General features: G+C 33.9%; 1 protein-coding gene across 10 annotated transcripts in view; it reads right to left on the bottom strand.

The window, feature by feature from the left end:
• slc4a3 (solute carrier family 4 member 3) overlaps positions 1 to 15,789 on the bottom strand; it is a 208,743-nt gene that overhangs the window by 42,270 nt on the left and 150,684 nt on the right. For all 10 annotated transcript variants that reach the window (NM_001423525.1, XM_073911530.1, XM_073911531.1 and 7 more), the window contains 2 exons: positions 13,973 to 14,153; positions 5,836 to 5,971 (listed from right to left, as the gene is read on the bottom strand). In NM_001423525.1, coding sequence (NP_001410454.1) covers positions 5,836 to 5,971; positions 13,973 to 14,153 — 317 coding nt within the window. The remainder of the gene's footprint in view (positions 1 to 5,835; positions 5,972 to 13,972; positions 14,154 to 15,789) is intronic.

Raw genomic sequence — 15,789 nt, 5'->3', positions numbered from 1 at the left:
TTAGAATGTAAAATTGTGGTGAAATGCATCAACCCTTATGTTCTACGTTCTACATACACTTGTATGTTTCTGCAGATAGCTCTTTTATATTTTTATACTTTGTTGAATACTTTTTGTTCTACAATGTCGAGTGTACATTTACTATGTTAAAAGTCTTTCGTTTATATTTCTATTTTACTTTTAACTTCTATTTCTTTAAATTTAGATTCTTATTGTTGTTGCTATTCATTCATTGATTGATTTATTGATTCATTCACTTATTTTTATTCTGCTTAGTCCCTTTGTTCATCATGAGTCGCCACAGCGGAATGAACCGAAAACTTATCCAGCATATGTTTTACACAGCAAATGTCAGCTACAACCAAGTACAGGGAAAAATCCATACACACTCATTCACACACATACACAACGGCCAATTTAGCATATTTAATTCACCTATAGCGCATGTGATTGAACTGTGGGGAACCGGAGCATGTAGAGGAAATCCACACGAACATGGGGAGAACATGCAAACTCCGTGCAGAAATGCCAATTGACTCAGCCAGGACTTGAAAATGGCACTTTTTACTATGGAGGGATGACTGCGCTGGCTGATTGTATCCCTGGTCATAGTATACTATATAGTTTGTATAAATCACTTTCGACAAACAATACATTTCGAGAATTAAGTGCTGCTGCCGATGGAAAACACTGTTTCAATGCATTGCAAATGGTGAAGGCGCATCGCAAGTCACTTCAGGAGGAGGCGTCAATTCATTTTCCTAAGCTGCGACATGGTCATCTTCTGAAAATATTACCAATGATCCATCAGGTAATGTTTTTCTCTCTCTCCAGGGGCAGACTGGCCATCTGGCAATTCTGGCAAATGCCAGAAGGGCTGGACCATTTTTTAAATGTGGGCCGGTGTGCTATTTTTTATATTTATTTTTTTTTTATATATGTATTGTTTTTACATGCAACTTTTCTGTAGTGCATGTATGTGAATGTGTGTGTATAGGGGTCTCCTATTGATGGGTTGCAGCTTGGAGGGCATCCGCTGCGTAAAACATATGCTGGATATATTGGTGGTTCATTCCGCTGTGGCGATCCCAGATTAGTAAAGGGACTAAGCCGGAAAGAAAATGAATGAATGAAATGATTGCATGTATAAATTTGTCATAAATGGGTTGTTTTTGTTCCAGTCACACACACTAAATGTTTAAATATCTATTACATATGGCACTGCTTATATTATTTATCCATCTGTACACCAATAAAAGTAGTAAATGTCCAAGGATGGGGCTTTGTCGGTGTGGTAATGTGGGCTGGTGTGGCTACAGTGCCAGGGCTGATTTTTAGTCCCAGTCCGCCCCTGTCTCTCTCTGTTTAAAATTGTTGGTAAAACTGTCAATAAATATTTTGCCTCCACAGCCCATAAGATACGGCAACTGGATTAGTTCAAAAAGGCTATGTACTTTTTGCGGTTGGATCTGTTTTAGTTCAGATCATGTTCACATCACAAATGAACCGCTCCAGGGTTAGTTTGAAAGCGTACGCTGTTTGGTCCACTTTTGGTGCGCACTCAAGTGTGATTGCTGCATTCACACCTGCCCAAACGAACCGTACCAAGACGAAAAACAAACTATAGTGCGATTTAACTGATCTAAATAAGGCAGGTGTGAAAACAAAATTAAATTATTCATTCATTTTCTTTGCGACTTAGTTCCTTTATTAATCTGGGGTCGCCACAGCGGAATAAACCGCCCAAATACAAATCAAGCACTGAATATTAATTTTTTTTACATATTGTCATTATTTATTTACTCTCATACATTTATGGTACACATTTTTGTTGCCAGATTGTTGTCATTCACATTTATTAACCAACAAAAACAACCCAGATATTCTTAAAAAATGCCAACTTTTGTTTTCAATCAAAGAATGCAGGTCATTTGACAAGAAGGTGCATATTTAACAGTGTTTTCATTTTCCTTTTGAGTAAGCTATGCCTTTAATAGTGAACATGTTATGACTTCTTCAATCTGTCAAGCTATTGGAGTCTATTTGTTCTCCTCGGTTAACAAATATCCCTGCTCTTGTGTTTATTTAGCTCCACGGGTAACAGCAATTTCCTTGCTTATCAATGTCCAAAAAAGCCATTTTCCATCTTCGCTTGCAATATTTGCAAAGCAAACACAAAACCCAACATGTCAGGATATCAAAATCCAAACGGCAAAACCAAACCGCATTCCCTGTTCGCTCGAGCCACACGTTGCCAAAGCAATCAGTAAAAAATGCTAAAGACAACAGAAAAGCAACATGTGGCTCGATAACATCAGGGGAATATTTCAATAGGATACAAACTCAATGACAGTCCAGTGAGTTAATAAATGACTTTATTGTTTTTCACAAACGACTAATTTTGGTTTGCTCTTGATGTGTCTTGGTTATAATTGTAGAAAAAGGACTATGAAGAATTCTGCCCAGTTTTGTTAAACATGTCACTGCATCCGTATCCAGCAATTGAACCTCAGTAAGAATTATTTTAGATCTCACAAGTTCACAAACAAGGTGTGATTTTCCAGCTCCATAATTAATTGAGTAACTAATAACATAACTTATTGAGCGCCTTGATGTATTTTTTCCACATTATAATCAGATTTGTTGTGAACTAAATTGACTTTTCTGATGGAAAGCTCTGTCTGAAATTATTTGTAATGCTGAGCTGAGATTTAACTTATATTTTGGCTTTATTAGTTGTTCTTTTTTTCCAGCCTGGCACAATGAATCCCTCTGGCTGGCCACAAACGCACATGGTTGGGATTTAAACTTGTGTGGCACACAGTGAAAAAGAGATGTCATAATGTATTATTTTTGACATGTGTGTGTAACGTATTCAAGTGTTTGTTAGTTTAAGCCTGAAAAGAAAAATTATTGATCAGTCACACAAACACCAGTTCGGGCCCAGTTATAAGTTATTAAATTGGCTGATGCTGCGTTCACACCAGATGCGGAACGCGCATCAAGCTTGAGTGATTTACATGTTAAGTCAATGCAAACGCGCGAATAGACATCCTGCGGCTTGAATTGAATTTGAATCTGACTCGAATTGCGCGAATGGCGTGGTGCGAATGCCGGGATGCGTGTGAATGGCGTAGCGCGAATTGAGCGTTTTGCGCATTTGAAAATCGAAGTTCGAAAATCTGAACTTCAAAAGACATTCACGCCGCGTTAACCAAACAGGAGCTTGCTCTTGTGGGGGCGTAATTGTGACGTATCGCCTGTTGTCGGTGTGCCAGGGGAAATCCGCCAGCATACACCGACAAGAAGTTCATCAAACTGGGCTTGGCTCAGTCAGAAGCACCGCTGAAAACCTCCATCAGCCAGGTTAAGTTTCTGGAGGAGTTTATGAGCTCACAGAGCTGGATGCACCTCTGAAAGGATGTAGTGGACTCAGACATGGCCCTAAACGTATTGACGCTGTTTATTATCCTTCATAAAACACATAAACACTGTTATTTTCTTCATAAAATCGATGTTAGCCCTTTAGCTATGAAGCTAGAGTCACGGGGCAGACAGAAGCCCTGCCCATCACATGAATCCGCGTCTATTCTGAAGTGAATTTGACATGCGAATGAAGCGGGTTTTGACGCGCGAATGAAGCGGGTTTTGACGCGCGAATGAAGCGGGTTTTGACGCGCGAATGAAGCAAGTAACCTCAGATGTTCACGCGACAATTTACGCGCGAATAGTTTATCCACGCGTTCCGCGTCTGGTGTGAACACAGCATGAGACTTTTCCCAGATATGATCCATGTTTACTGATTATTAGGAAGCCAGACTTGTCCAGTCATGTACTGTAGTTCACTGCGGCATGTGGGCCAAGCAAATGCTGATGGTGTTGGCCAGATCTGGGCCAGAGAAATTTTGCTATGTGGGTATGCTCACAAATACACTCTGCACTCTGATTGCTACAATACTGTTGATAAGCCATGCTGGGCACTTCACTCTGTCTCACGCTGAACGCTGTTGACCAATCGCAACAGACTGTCATCTTCCCAATCAGTGCAGATTAGCTTCACGCTAAGAAGGGGTTTGGGAACAAACTTATCATTAGGGATGGGCGATACCGCAATTTTTTAATTCGATAAGATACTGATACTTTTTGTTAAAATTTCTACGATACCGATACCGATATCGATACCACTTAATATTAAAAATATTAATGTAATTTTTCAAAATGATGTTAATTTAAAAAATCATTACATGTAAATATATATATATATATATATATATATATATATATATATATATATATATATATATATATATAAATACTGTAGTGTGTGTTTATGTGTAATATAAACACGCACACACATCCATATTGTATATGCACATTGCATACACATACATACTCTATATGCACACTGCACAGATACACACACACACACTTAATTTTATTGTTATTCCCCTAATGGTAAAGAGAGAGAAAGATTTACAGAGCTGATTTAATTTTTTATTTATTTATTTGTTTATTTTTATTTGTATTTATTATTATACTATATATTAAAATACTATACTACTGTTTGCTGTGTTTACTAAGCATATATATATATATATATATATATATATATATATTGTAACATTTGTCATGCCAACAACGCAATTATTCAATGGAATTGAATTGAGAGAGAGAGAGAGAGAGAGAGAGAGAGAGAAAGAGAGAGAGAGGTTTGCCTCCTTTAATACTCTCCTATGTCTTTTGTCAGAGGGAGACTGAGCTGAGGAACACTGGTCATCTTGTTTTTGTTCCACTTCTTTATAAGTTTCAGGCTGTGTTTTCTGTAAGGGTCTATAAAGGCTGCTTGTATTGTTGCTGTGTTTGACTTTCTTATCACAAATATTGCTTGTGCAACGCTTTTTAAGCTGATGAGCACCACAACACGCTGCGTTTTGTCTCTGCCATCGTGTCATTTCGTAATGCAGAAGTGTGTGACTTGCGTGTGTTGAGTACGTAAGTTATCTGAAAGGCATATGATCGCTCACGTGACGTTCCGCCGCAGATTGATTGGTGTAACGTCATGTATACAAAGCGTCACTGACAATCCTGTACACAGCGCTAAAACATATAGTTATGCAAAAAAAAATTTAAATGTAGTTAAAATATTAATACTTTTAAAAAATATCGATACCAAATTAAAATCTTCCGAGTATCGATATATCTACTTATCTATATATATCTACCCTACTTATCATATGTAAGTCGCTGGGATAATTAGTGCATTAGTGCAAAAAATGTATGTATATTAAGACAATGAAAGTGTTTTTTGACCTCGTATGCATATCAGCCTGTTGTTAGAGACCCTTAAAACCAAAATATGACCCTTCTTTAATGTATAATAAGGGCTCTTTAAGGAGTGCGAAGTCTTGAAAACATGAATGCAATTTTGTTTTTAAGATAAACTGGATGCAGCTATATGAGAAAAAAAAACTGAACAAGTTTATTGACTCTGTTTGGAGATTGAAAGCATAAATAGCTTCTACTGCATGGAACATTCTGCTCAGTATCTCATTTGGTGATTTACAAAAGAACGTTTTTAAACTTGAAATGACAAGTGGGTGAGTGAAAAATCCTGAAATGTTTACCAACATCTGATGCCTGCTCAAATGCAACAACAACATGTCATTAAACCCCCAGTGACCATCGTTCTGCCTCACAAAGTCTATCCGTTATGTAATCACAGCACTTCATGCAGCAGGAAACCAATAGAGGCAGCTGTGAGGAATGACATTGGCCCACTGTGGAGAAGATCGATTGGAGCTTTGTTTGGAGTATTGATGCGGGACCTCCACTAACCTGTGTTTGAGCAGAAGCGCTCGCAGCACATTGGCTCGGTCTTCAGCTCTGATCTGGTCCGAGATTATCATGGTTTCCACCATCAAGTGGGCGATGCCAGGCAGTGTGGTTTGATCCAGATCTAGCATTATGGCACCTGGGTAACATAACACAGGGTTGGACATGTTAACATAAATACAGCTGAAGTCAGATATATTAGCCCTTCTGGATTATTAGCCTCCCTGTATATTTTTTCGCAACTTCTGTTTAAAAGCAAACAACATTTTTTAACACATTTCTAAACATAATAGTTTTAACAACTTATTTCTGATACCTCATTTAATACATTTAAATTCTTTTCTCTTTGCTATAATGACAGGACATACTATTTTACTGGATATTTTCAAGATACTAGCATTTAGCTTAAAGTTACATTTAAGGCTTAACATTCAATTAGGTTAACTAAGAAAGTTAGATTAATTAGGCAAATTATTGTATAATATTGGTTTGTTCTGTAGACAATCGAGAAAAAATGCTTAAGGGGACTAATAATATTGACCTTAAAATGTAAAAAAAAAATAAATAAAACTGCTTTTGTTTTAGACTAAATAAAGCAAATAAGACTTTTTCCAGAAGAAAAATATTATAGAAAATACTGTGAAAAATGTCTTGCTCTGTTAAACATCATTTGGGAAATATAAAAAAAAAATCACAGGAGGGCTAATAATTTTTTACTTTAACTGTATACAGTATAAACAGGGTGTGAATTATCCCCCCCCCCCCCCCTCACCCCCTTAAAATAGTGCAAAATAGTTTGCTTTTAACAAGCTAATATACATATAAACTTGTATTGTTCAAGCTAGTATATGACACTGTTGTGCGCTTTTGATCTGGCCATTGAACCATGGTACACTGAAAAAAAATGCTTCATTCGATTTACTAAATATTTTATAAGGTAAGCGATGCAAATTATAAGGGCTTAATTTAAACAAACAAATTAAATTTAGTCATGTTAAACTTGTTTTAAATTTAGTCCATACACTCTAAAAAAAATCTTGGTTGCCTTAATATTTGAAGCTACATCAAATGAACTGTATGAGTCAATTGAACTTATATTTTGTCAAACTGACTTAAAACTGCTTAAATAACTTATAGTATAAAATTTATAAAAGTTAAAACATGAATAACTTATTTTAATAAATTACAACGAACTAAACATTTGCTGTCATGACTAATTGATCATGTAACTTTTTAAAGTGTATAAATTGTTTGCAACAATTAGTTTGAATGAAAAAAAAAAAAATATATATATATATATATATATATATATATATATATATATATATATATATATATATATATATATATATATATATATATATATATATATATATATATATATATATTAGTGCTAGATATACAGTATTATACAGGCCTGCCATAGCCAAAATATAAATACATCATTGACAATGTATAACAAGTATGAATATATTTCAGACATACACTGTAAAAAATGTTGGGCTCCACACAATTCCTTCATGCTGTCAATTCATTAAAGAAATGGATTAAGCTAACTTACAATTTTTACAAATTTTAGTAGATTGAACATAAAACAATTAAGCTGTCCCCAAAAAAAAGTATTGTGTTGTCTCAACTCTTTTAAATGAGAAGTTTATAAACTAACTTTGAGAGGAGCACGTGATTTGATTGAACACAGCTGGTCTTTCATCTGTAATCATCGATGAACCAATCAGATGAATCCAAGCCTACAATAAATAGCCCATTTCACCTTACATTTCTTATCTATGCTTTTGAAGGATTCCCACCCATCCACCCCATCTCCCACTTTTCCTTCTTTAATGGGGAGCTCTCGAAAACTACCTGATCTTGGACCCCCTTACATCCTAATTGACCAGGCGGAAGCCCTGTGCTCAATTATCTCTGAGCTCAGGGTTCTCTCCCGGAAGAGCATGCCAAACCTGTAATTAGTATCAAGCAATATCTAGTGTGAATTCTTGAAAAGTAGTTTGAACAAAAGTCTTTTTTGAGTGTATATGCAATTTTAAGTCTATGGAACTGTAAACTCATCAATTAAGTTAAAGTAAATAATATGGACAACACAATGGCACATTGAATAGCCCTGTCGCCTCACAGTAAGAAGGTCACTGGTTTGAGTCCCGGCTGACTCAGTTGACATTTCTGTGTGGAGTTTGCATGTTCTCCCTGTGTTCATGTGGGTTTATTCCAGGTGCTACGGTTTCCCCCACATTCCAAAGAAATGTGGTTTAGGTGAATTGGGTAAGCTAAATTGTTTGTAATGTATGTTTGTATGTCCTGGTCCACCAGTTTGAGCGTTGGGCTAACGATCCACCTCATTAAAAATAAATAAATAAAATTAATAAAAAAGTGTTACGAAACACCAAAATGGTGCGGCTAAAATATCAACTTCAATATAAATGACCCTGGGAGTAAGTAAGTAATTTAATATGCAAATCATTGAGTCACTTGTTAAGTGTTAAAATACCACAATCTTTTAGTATTTTAGTAATATTAAGGTATGGTTGAAGTAAAGTAATATAATATTACTTTACGACAGTGTTTCTGCAATAGTCTTTAAACAGAATTTAGCGGCAGAGCTGTCTGTTTCAAAATATTATTTTACACTCTTGTTTTTAACAGAAAATGTTACATAATGTGAAGATGTTTTTGCACTGAATGTAGTCTTTCATTTATTCGTTATGAATCAGCTTCAGTTTTGTAAATAATATGTGAATCACATTAACTGAATTATCCAAAAATAGGCCCTGGACCACATTTCAACAAACTGTTCAGCCAAAAACAACTCCATTACTGCAAAAATAGTTTTTCTTGCCTTGAATATTTGTTGTTTCTTCTTTTTTTATGTCAGTTTAGAACTAAAAATAACTAAAATGTTGCTTCTTATCAAAGGAGTCATAATCTGATATAACAGTCTAGTTCTACGACACCACAATATATGTGTATATATATATATATATATATATATATATGGGTCAATGACGTGACGCTCATTTTTTTGTGTCCATGTCTTTTAAATAAATTCAAGTAGGTTACAGTTTCAAAATAAATAAGCAAATTACTTGCATACATTCTCTATTTTGAGGACCAAGTTTAATTTTTTGGTTTTAATCCATTTTAAGAAAATTTTTAGGGGATTATTGCAAGAATGTCAATGTGGTGTAACCAAAAAAAATTGGTACCAAATAGTTTACCTTGTTTAAAAAATGTGAAAGCCTCAATGAAACATTGTATCGGCTAGTCTGGCATAATTTTACATTAGACATATTTAATAGTAAATAAAGGTAAATATAGCACAATTGTTTTAAATATTATAATTCATTTGGGGAATTTTTTCTGTCACCTCAAATTTCTGAAATGTCAAGATGGTGTAACCACCATTTATTGAGCCATTTTGTTAATATTGTGCACAAGACAGTTAGACAGGAAATTGAATCACAGAGAAGAACTCTTGATAAGACTAATTGCTGCATGCAAAGGTTAGTAACTCTTTTTAAAATGTGAGATACTTTGACCTTTTTAAGGTATGGTCAGCTATTCTTAGATATGCATGTCAAATGGTAAGACCCCAGAAATGCACTGATAATTGTTCATAATTATAAAAATAAGTATTATATTTAAAAGTTAAATTTGAAATATTCCCACCAAGCCCATGTGCTTACATAGATGTTATTGATAATGCCTGTCAAATTTCATTTTGAGTTGAAATGTCAAGGGGTGTAACTGGTTACACCATTTGACTCATATAGCAGGAGTCTTTCTGTCAGGGGTCAATTTAGTCAAATATCATTAGTTCATGATGCTGATCAAAAATGCGACATAAATTAAACTACTATTTGTGTTCATAGTGTAGATTATTTATTTATTTTTGTTTGAGAAATAGGTGCTTAATCCACAACCTTACTATTAAAGCTCTGTAAACATAGGATAAAATTATTTTACTGCACAACATGAATGTTTTTTTTTTGTTTATGTTAATCCATGTTTATATTCACACAATATAATGTACACACTCTCTCATTCACACACACATTCATACACTACAGTCAATTTAGTTTTTCTAATTCACCTATACCGCAAGTCTTTGGACTGTGGGGGAAACTGGAGCTCCCAGAGGAAACCCATGTCAACTCCACACAGTAAGCCATCCTGGTCCATCTTGGACTCAAACCAGCAACCTTCTTGCTGTGAGACAACTGTGCTGACCACATTAGCCACTGTATCACCCTCCTTTGAAATGTTTTTTTCTTCTTGAGAAAGTCTTATTTCTTTTAGTTTGGATAGAATAAAAGCAGTTTTTAAAATGTTTAAGCAGTTTTTAAGGTCAATATTGTTAGCCTTCTTAAATACAGAACAAACCACAGTTACCCAATGACTTGGCCAATAGATCTTACTTGCCTAATTAACCTAATTACATTTTTAAATGTCACTTTAGGCTGAATACTAATGTCTTACAAATTATCTAGTCAAATATTATGTGCTGTCATCATGGCAAAGATTACGGAAGAAATCAGTTATTAGAATTTAGTCATTTAAACTATTTTGTTTAGAAATGTGTTGACAATAATATTCTCTCTGTTAAAGAGCACTTGGGAATTTCTTTTTTAAATAAAAGAAAAAATTAACATGGGAAATGAAACAAGGTTGACAAGCCTCTATAGACTGAGTGCACACAGCCTTAAGTTTTGGAGGTTTTCATACTTGATGCGCTTGCTGTTGTACTATTATTATTAACAACTGGAGGTGACTCGGAGGAACTTTAATGATGAAAAGTTGTGAAGAACAAGTCAGAAGTTGCTAAACAAATGAATTGCAGTTGAAATCAGTTTTGTTTGGGGTTTTTTACAGCATGTATGATAAAAAATTTTCTTCTGGAGAAAGTCTTATTTGTTTTATTTAGGCTAGAATAAAAGCAATTTTAAAAGCCATTTTGAGGTAAAAATTATTGGCCCTTTTAAGCTTTTTCCCCGCGATAGTCTACAGAACAAACCATGGATATACAATAACTTATCTAATTACTCTAACCTGCCTAGTTAACCTAATTAAGCCTTTAAATGCTACTTTAAGCTGTATAGAAGTGTCTTGAAGAATATCTAGTCTAATATTATTTACTGTCATCATGGCAAAGAGAAAATAAATCAGTTATTAGAGATGAGTTATTAAAACTATTATGTGATGAAAATGTGTTGAAAAAATCTTCTCTCTGTTAAACCGAAATTGGGGAAAAAATAACAGGGGAGCTAATAGCTCAGGGGGACTAATAATAATTCTGCATAATTCTGAAGTTAACTGTATAAAATAAATAGTTTGTGGATAAGTTGTGGATACACTCATGAAATTATTTGTTGTCAGTCAGTCGTGTATGCTTACAAAAATTGGCCTTTAATCCCAGCACCAAGGCAACAACGAGTAAGCAGCAGTTCTTACGTACTAGTGATTTACGTACAGTGTTTGGCAAATTGTTTCTAAATAGCTTAAAAGTAAAATAGTGGATTTTTTTCTAATATCATCTACTTATTTTTATTTTAATTAAGCCAACTGAAAAGAAACAGTGATGGAAAAGGTGTTAAATGTTAAACATGTTTCTTTAGTTTGTTAATATTCTATTGATGAGGGCCACACATTTAATGTAAAGGATGTTATTACTTGGTGTATTAAAGTTCAGCAACCTGGTTTCATTGTTCTAAACACATTTGTCAATGACAATCCCACTGAAATTGTTGACTATCATTCTTAATTTGAATTGATTTTAATTGTCAATTTCAAAATCTTTGGCTGTAGAAGCAACACTGTCAGGTGGTGTAACTGGTTTTTGTCAATTGGTGTAACCAGTATTTTACATAAAAATATAATTATGTACATGGAAATAATGTGAAATTAAAATTAAAACACTTAGTTTAGTGTAATAAAATAGTTTTTAACATTTTTTACATAATTTGTCAAAGATTATTTAGAAACCAGAAGTGTTTTTAGCATGTGTCAGGCCGAATATTGCAAAAACTCATTAAAATGTACATTTAGAGATAATGCGAATACAATAAATGTTATTGTGGTATTTTAAAATGAAGTATTTATTTCAGTGTGTACACTTGCATATCATCTAGGAGGAGTAAATTATTTAATATTTCACAATTTTTGGCAGTTACACCATTTGACATTTTCAGTTGCATTCAGTCTTAATGTCTGTAAAAAATGGTGTAAATGTTATTTTTAATTACATAAAATCAACATGAATACAATCTGTACATTTTAAAATATCTGACGGATGCTTTTAAATCAACTTTGTAAAAGATTTTTAAATTTCCCATCTTGCCAAACCTGTTTTGTCACTGACCCATATATATATATATATATATATATATATATATATATATATATATATATATATATATATATATATATATATATATATATATATATTATTTTATTATTTTATTCAATTTTATGTCAGGGTTGTCATGTTTCTTTCCACAACCACAGAAATGCCAAAGCCTTTTCAATGACAGACAGCTCTTTGGACCGAATATTTTTATCATGCATTCCTCGAAACTAAAACACTGTTTACATTATTATCACTGCTTGAAAACATTTTATTTTTTTCCAATAGGGTTTATTCCATGAATTTAATTTAAGTTTTCATTAGAATTCTGTCTGGTTTTTCAAGTGCATGGATGTTAGGACTGGCAGAGCGATAAAGCATTTTACATGTTCGCTATGATCACAATATGAACTATTTTTAGTTTATTTCTACTTATAAAACGACTTGTAATATGATCATACAGCCTACTTCTACACTATTTTTCCATTTTAAATATGTTTTTTACAATCCCTTGTGTCAGTTCATCACTGTCATCCATTTGACAGGGCTGTCATTTTTCAGTCCACATCCACAGAAATACTAAAACGTCTCATTGATAGACATTTGTTTGGACTGAATCTTTTTACCATGCATTTCTTCAAAACTAAAACATTTAAAACACATGGAAAACAATCCATTTATCCAAACCAGTGCATAGGCATATATTGACTTTTATTTAATGACTTCTGTCAGTCATATTATTTTGCTAGCGCACATTGTTATTATTTACATCCACCGTAAAAAAAATGATTGTGCCAATTAGTTATCACAACTTAATATTTTGAGTTAAGTTAATTTATCTGGATTGAACGTGTTGACATAACATTGGCTGAACTTAACAGATTTAAAAAAACAAGTCAGCTGAACCCATTTATATATATATATTAGTTAAGCTCTTCAAACGTCTGAGTTTTAAATGTGTGCAAATTAAAACGAATACATTTTTTAATTAAATAAATCCACTTTAAAACTGCATTTGTATGCAAGTGGATTCTGACACGCCCTTAATGTGTTTGCGCCCTGTGCTTTAGACTTTGTGCATGGATCTTCAAATTAGAGCCCTTAGAGAGATGACACTTCCTGGTAATGTGAGTTTAAAGCAGGGGTGGGCAAACTCTGTCCTGGAGGGCCGGTGTCCTGCACAGTTTAGCTCCAACCCTAATCAAACACACCTGCTTATAGATTTCTTGTGATCTTAAAGACACTGATTAGCATGTTCAGGTGTGTCAAGCTTCCATACAAGCGGCAAACATGGACCATATCTGGGCCGAGTCTCAGCCAAGTTAATAACCCATAACTGCGCCTGAACTGGGCCAGATATGTTGGTGTGTCACGACTGCAATGTTTTTTTATAAACCCATGAAGCATTTCGCTTTATGGCTATGCTTTTTCTTGAAGCGACCTGCTTGATAGAATTCTTTCTTTGCTCAAAAATAATTTAAATGTATTTTAAAAGTGGGTCAAGGTAGGCCAAACCTATGTGGCGCACATATACATTTAAACATTTGGGCCAAATACTACATTTAAAATCTGGTCCAAGTCTTGAGTGCCGCCTGTAAGAAGGTGCCACCTCAGACAAACGGACCATCAAAATAAAGTATGACCAAAGTTTTTACTGCAAATGTCACATCTATGACGCTGGAATTGCTCATGTTCTTTTTTAGTTGGAAGTATATCAACATACTGAAATAAAAGCCTCATGTTCATGCGTCAAAGTTAAGACTGAATAGACTGAACTCTCACCGTGTGTGATGGTCCTGCGAAGCTCCAGCAGGCTACGGAAGGACAGTGAGGCCACATGTGGTTTACCCCAGCGGTCCGTCTCTTCCTCCACATCTTCCTCAAACTTGATCCAACGTGCCCTCTCCTTCCAGCGCATTTCCTGGTTCTTATCCACTATCAGCTCATTGAGCTCCACAAACACCTGCAGTAAACACAGTTCCAAGTGAAAAGTATGAAGCTCATTTAAATTAGGCCTGTCACGATATATATTTTTTATTGTACGATATATTACACCCATATATATATATATATATATATATATATATATATATATATATATATATATATATATATATATATATATATATATATATATATTTCGATAAACGATATTGTTGTCCTTTCAGTGACATTTCATTTCTGTGTGGAGTTTGCATGTTCTCCCTGCATTTGTGTGGGTTTCCTCCGGGTGCTCCGGTTTCCCCCACAGTCCAAAGACATGCGGTACAGGTGAATTGGGTAGGCTAAATTGTCTGTAGTGTATGAGTGTGTATGGATGGTTCCCAGAGATCAGTTGCGGCTGGAAGGGCATCCGCTGTGCAAAACATGTGCTGGATAAATTGGCGGTTTATTCCGCTGTGGCGACCCCGGATTAATAAAGGGACTAGGCAGAAAAGAAAATGAATGAAATAAAAGAGAACAAAAAAGTGACAGGTACAAAAGTAACAGAGGCTGCGATATCTGCTATCACATCTTTTTTCAGTTGTCAGACACTACATAAAAATATACTATAGTAATTCATAGTAAATGCACCAAAAATGATTGAGGTCATGTCTATGTGTTGTGCGGTAAGTTGATATATTGATTATTGTGAGAAGCCTATTTTAAATGTATGATTTTTACTGTTTTCAAAGAAAAATAGTCTTTCTCTGACTTCCTAGGTTTACTATAAATTCCTAGGTTTACTTTTATGTGAAGGATAATCCGAGAAAATCAAAAAGTTGTGAAGTTTATTAGTTGGCTTTACTTAAAATAAGTGAGTAACCCAGCAGCCTTAACATATGAATTATGAATGTGCATAATTTAAAAAGTTAAATCAACTTAGTTCCAAGGTAGAAGGGGTTTACTCACTTTTTGAAGTTAAGTCAACTTGTCGCTTTTAAGGCAACAGATTTATTTACTTTTTTAGGTAAAGTTAATAATCACTTCTTACAGAGCAACTCAAGATTTCAACCTTGATGTCAAAACGACAAAAAATCAAATAAAAATTTTTAATTATTTGATTAAATTGACATCTAACATTAGCATTTAAATTACAGGACACTCCTATAATCAATTTTTGGCATTTGTTTTTACTAAAAGAGCAAAAATAATATATGATATTCAGACAACTAATTAAAAATAAAACACTTAATTAAAAAATATAAACTAATTTATAATATTTAACAAATCTACAGCAGTACATAAATAACAATAACACAGAATTAAATGACTAACCAAATTGTTTGGCTGTTTTTATTTTTATTTTTATTTATATATTTTTTATTGAACAGTAAATTCTTGTTGAAGTCAGAATTATTAGCCCTCCTGAATTATTATACCCACTGTACATTTTTTGACCTAATTTTTGTTTAACGCAAAGAATATTTTTCAACACATTTGTAAGCATAATAGTTTCAATAACTTTTTTCTGATAAATGATTTATTTTATCTTTGCCATGATGACAGTAAATAATACTTTACTAGATATTTTCAAGATACTATAGTATTCAACTTAAAATACCATTTAAAGGCTTACTATTAGGTTAAATAGGCAGGTTAGGGTAATTAGACAAATC

This window comes from Danio rerio, chromosome 9 (genome assembly GCF_049306965.1).
Source record: "Danio rerio strain Tuebingen ecotype United States chromosome 9, GRCz12tu, whole genome shotgun sequence".
In the NCBI taxonomy this organism is placed as follows: domain Eukaryota; kingdom Metazoa; phylum Chordata; class Actinopteri; order Cypriniformes; family Danionidae; genus Danio; species Danio rerio.
Note: the sequence above shows the minus strand (reverse complement) of the source record. Positions and strands in the feature narration are given on the sequence as shown.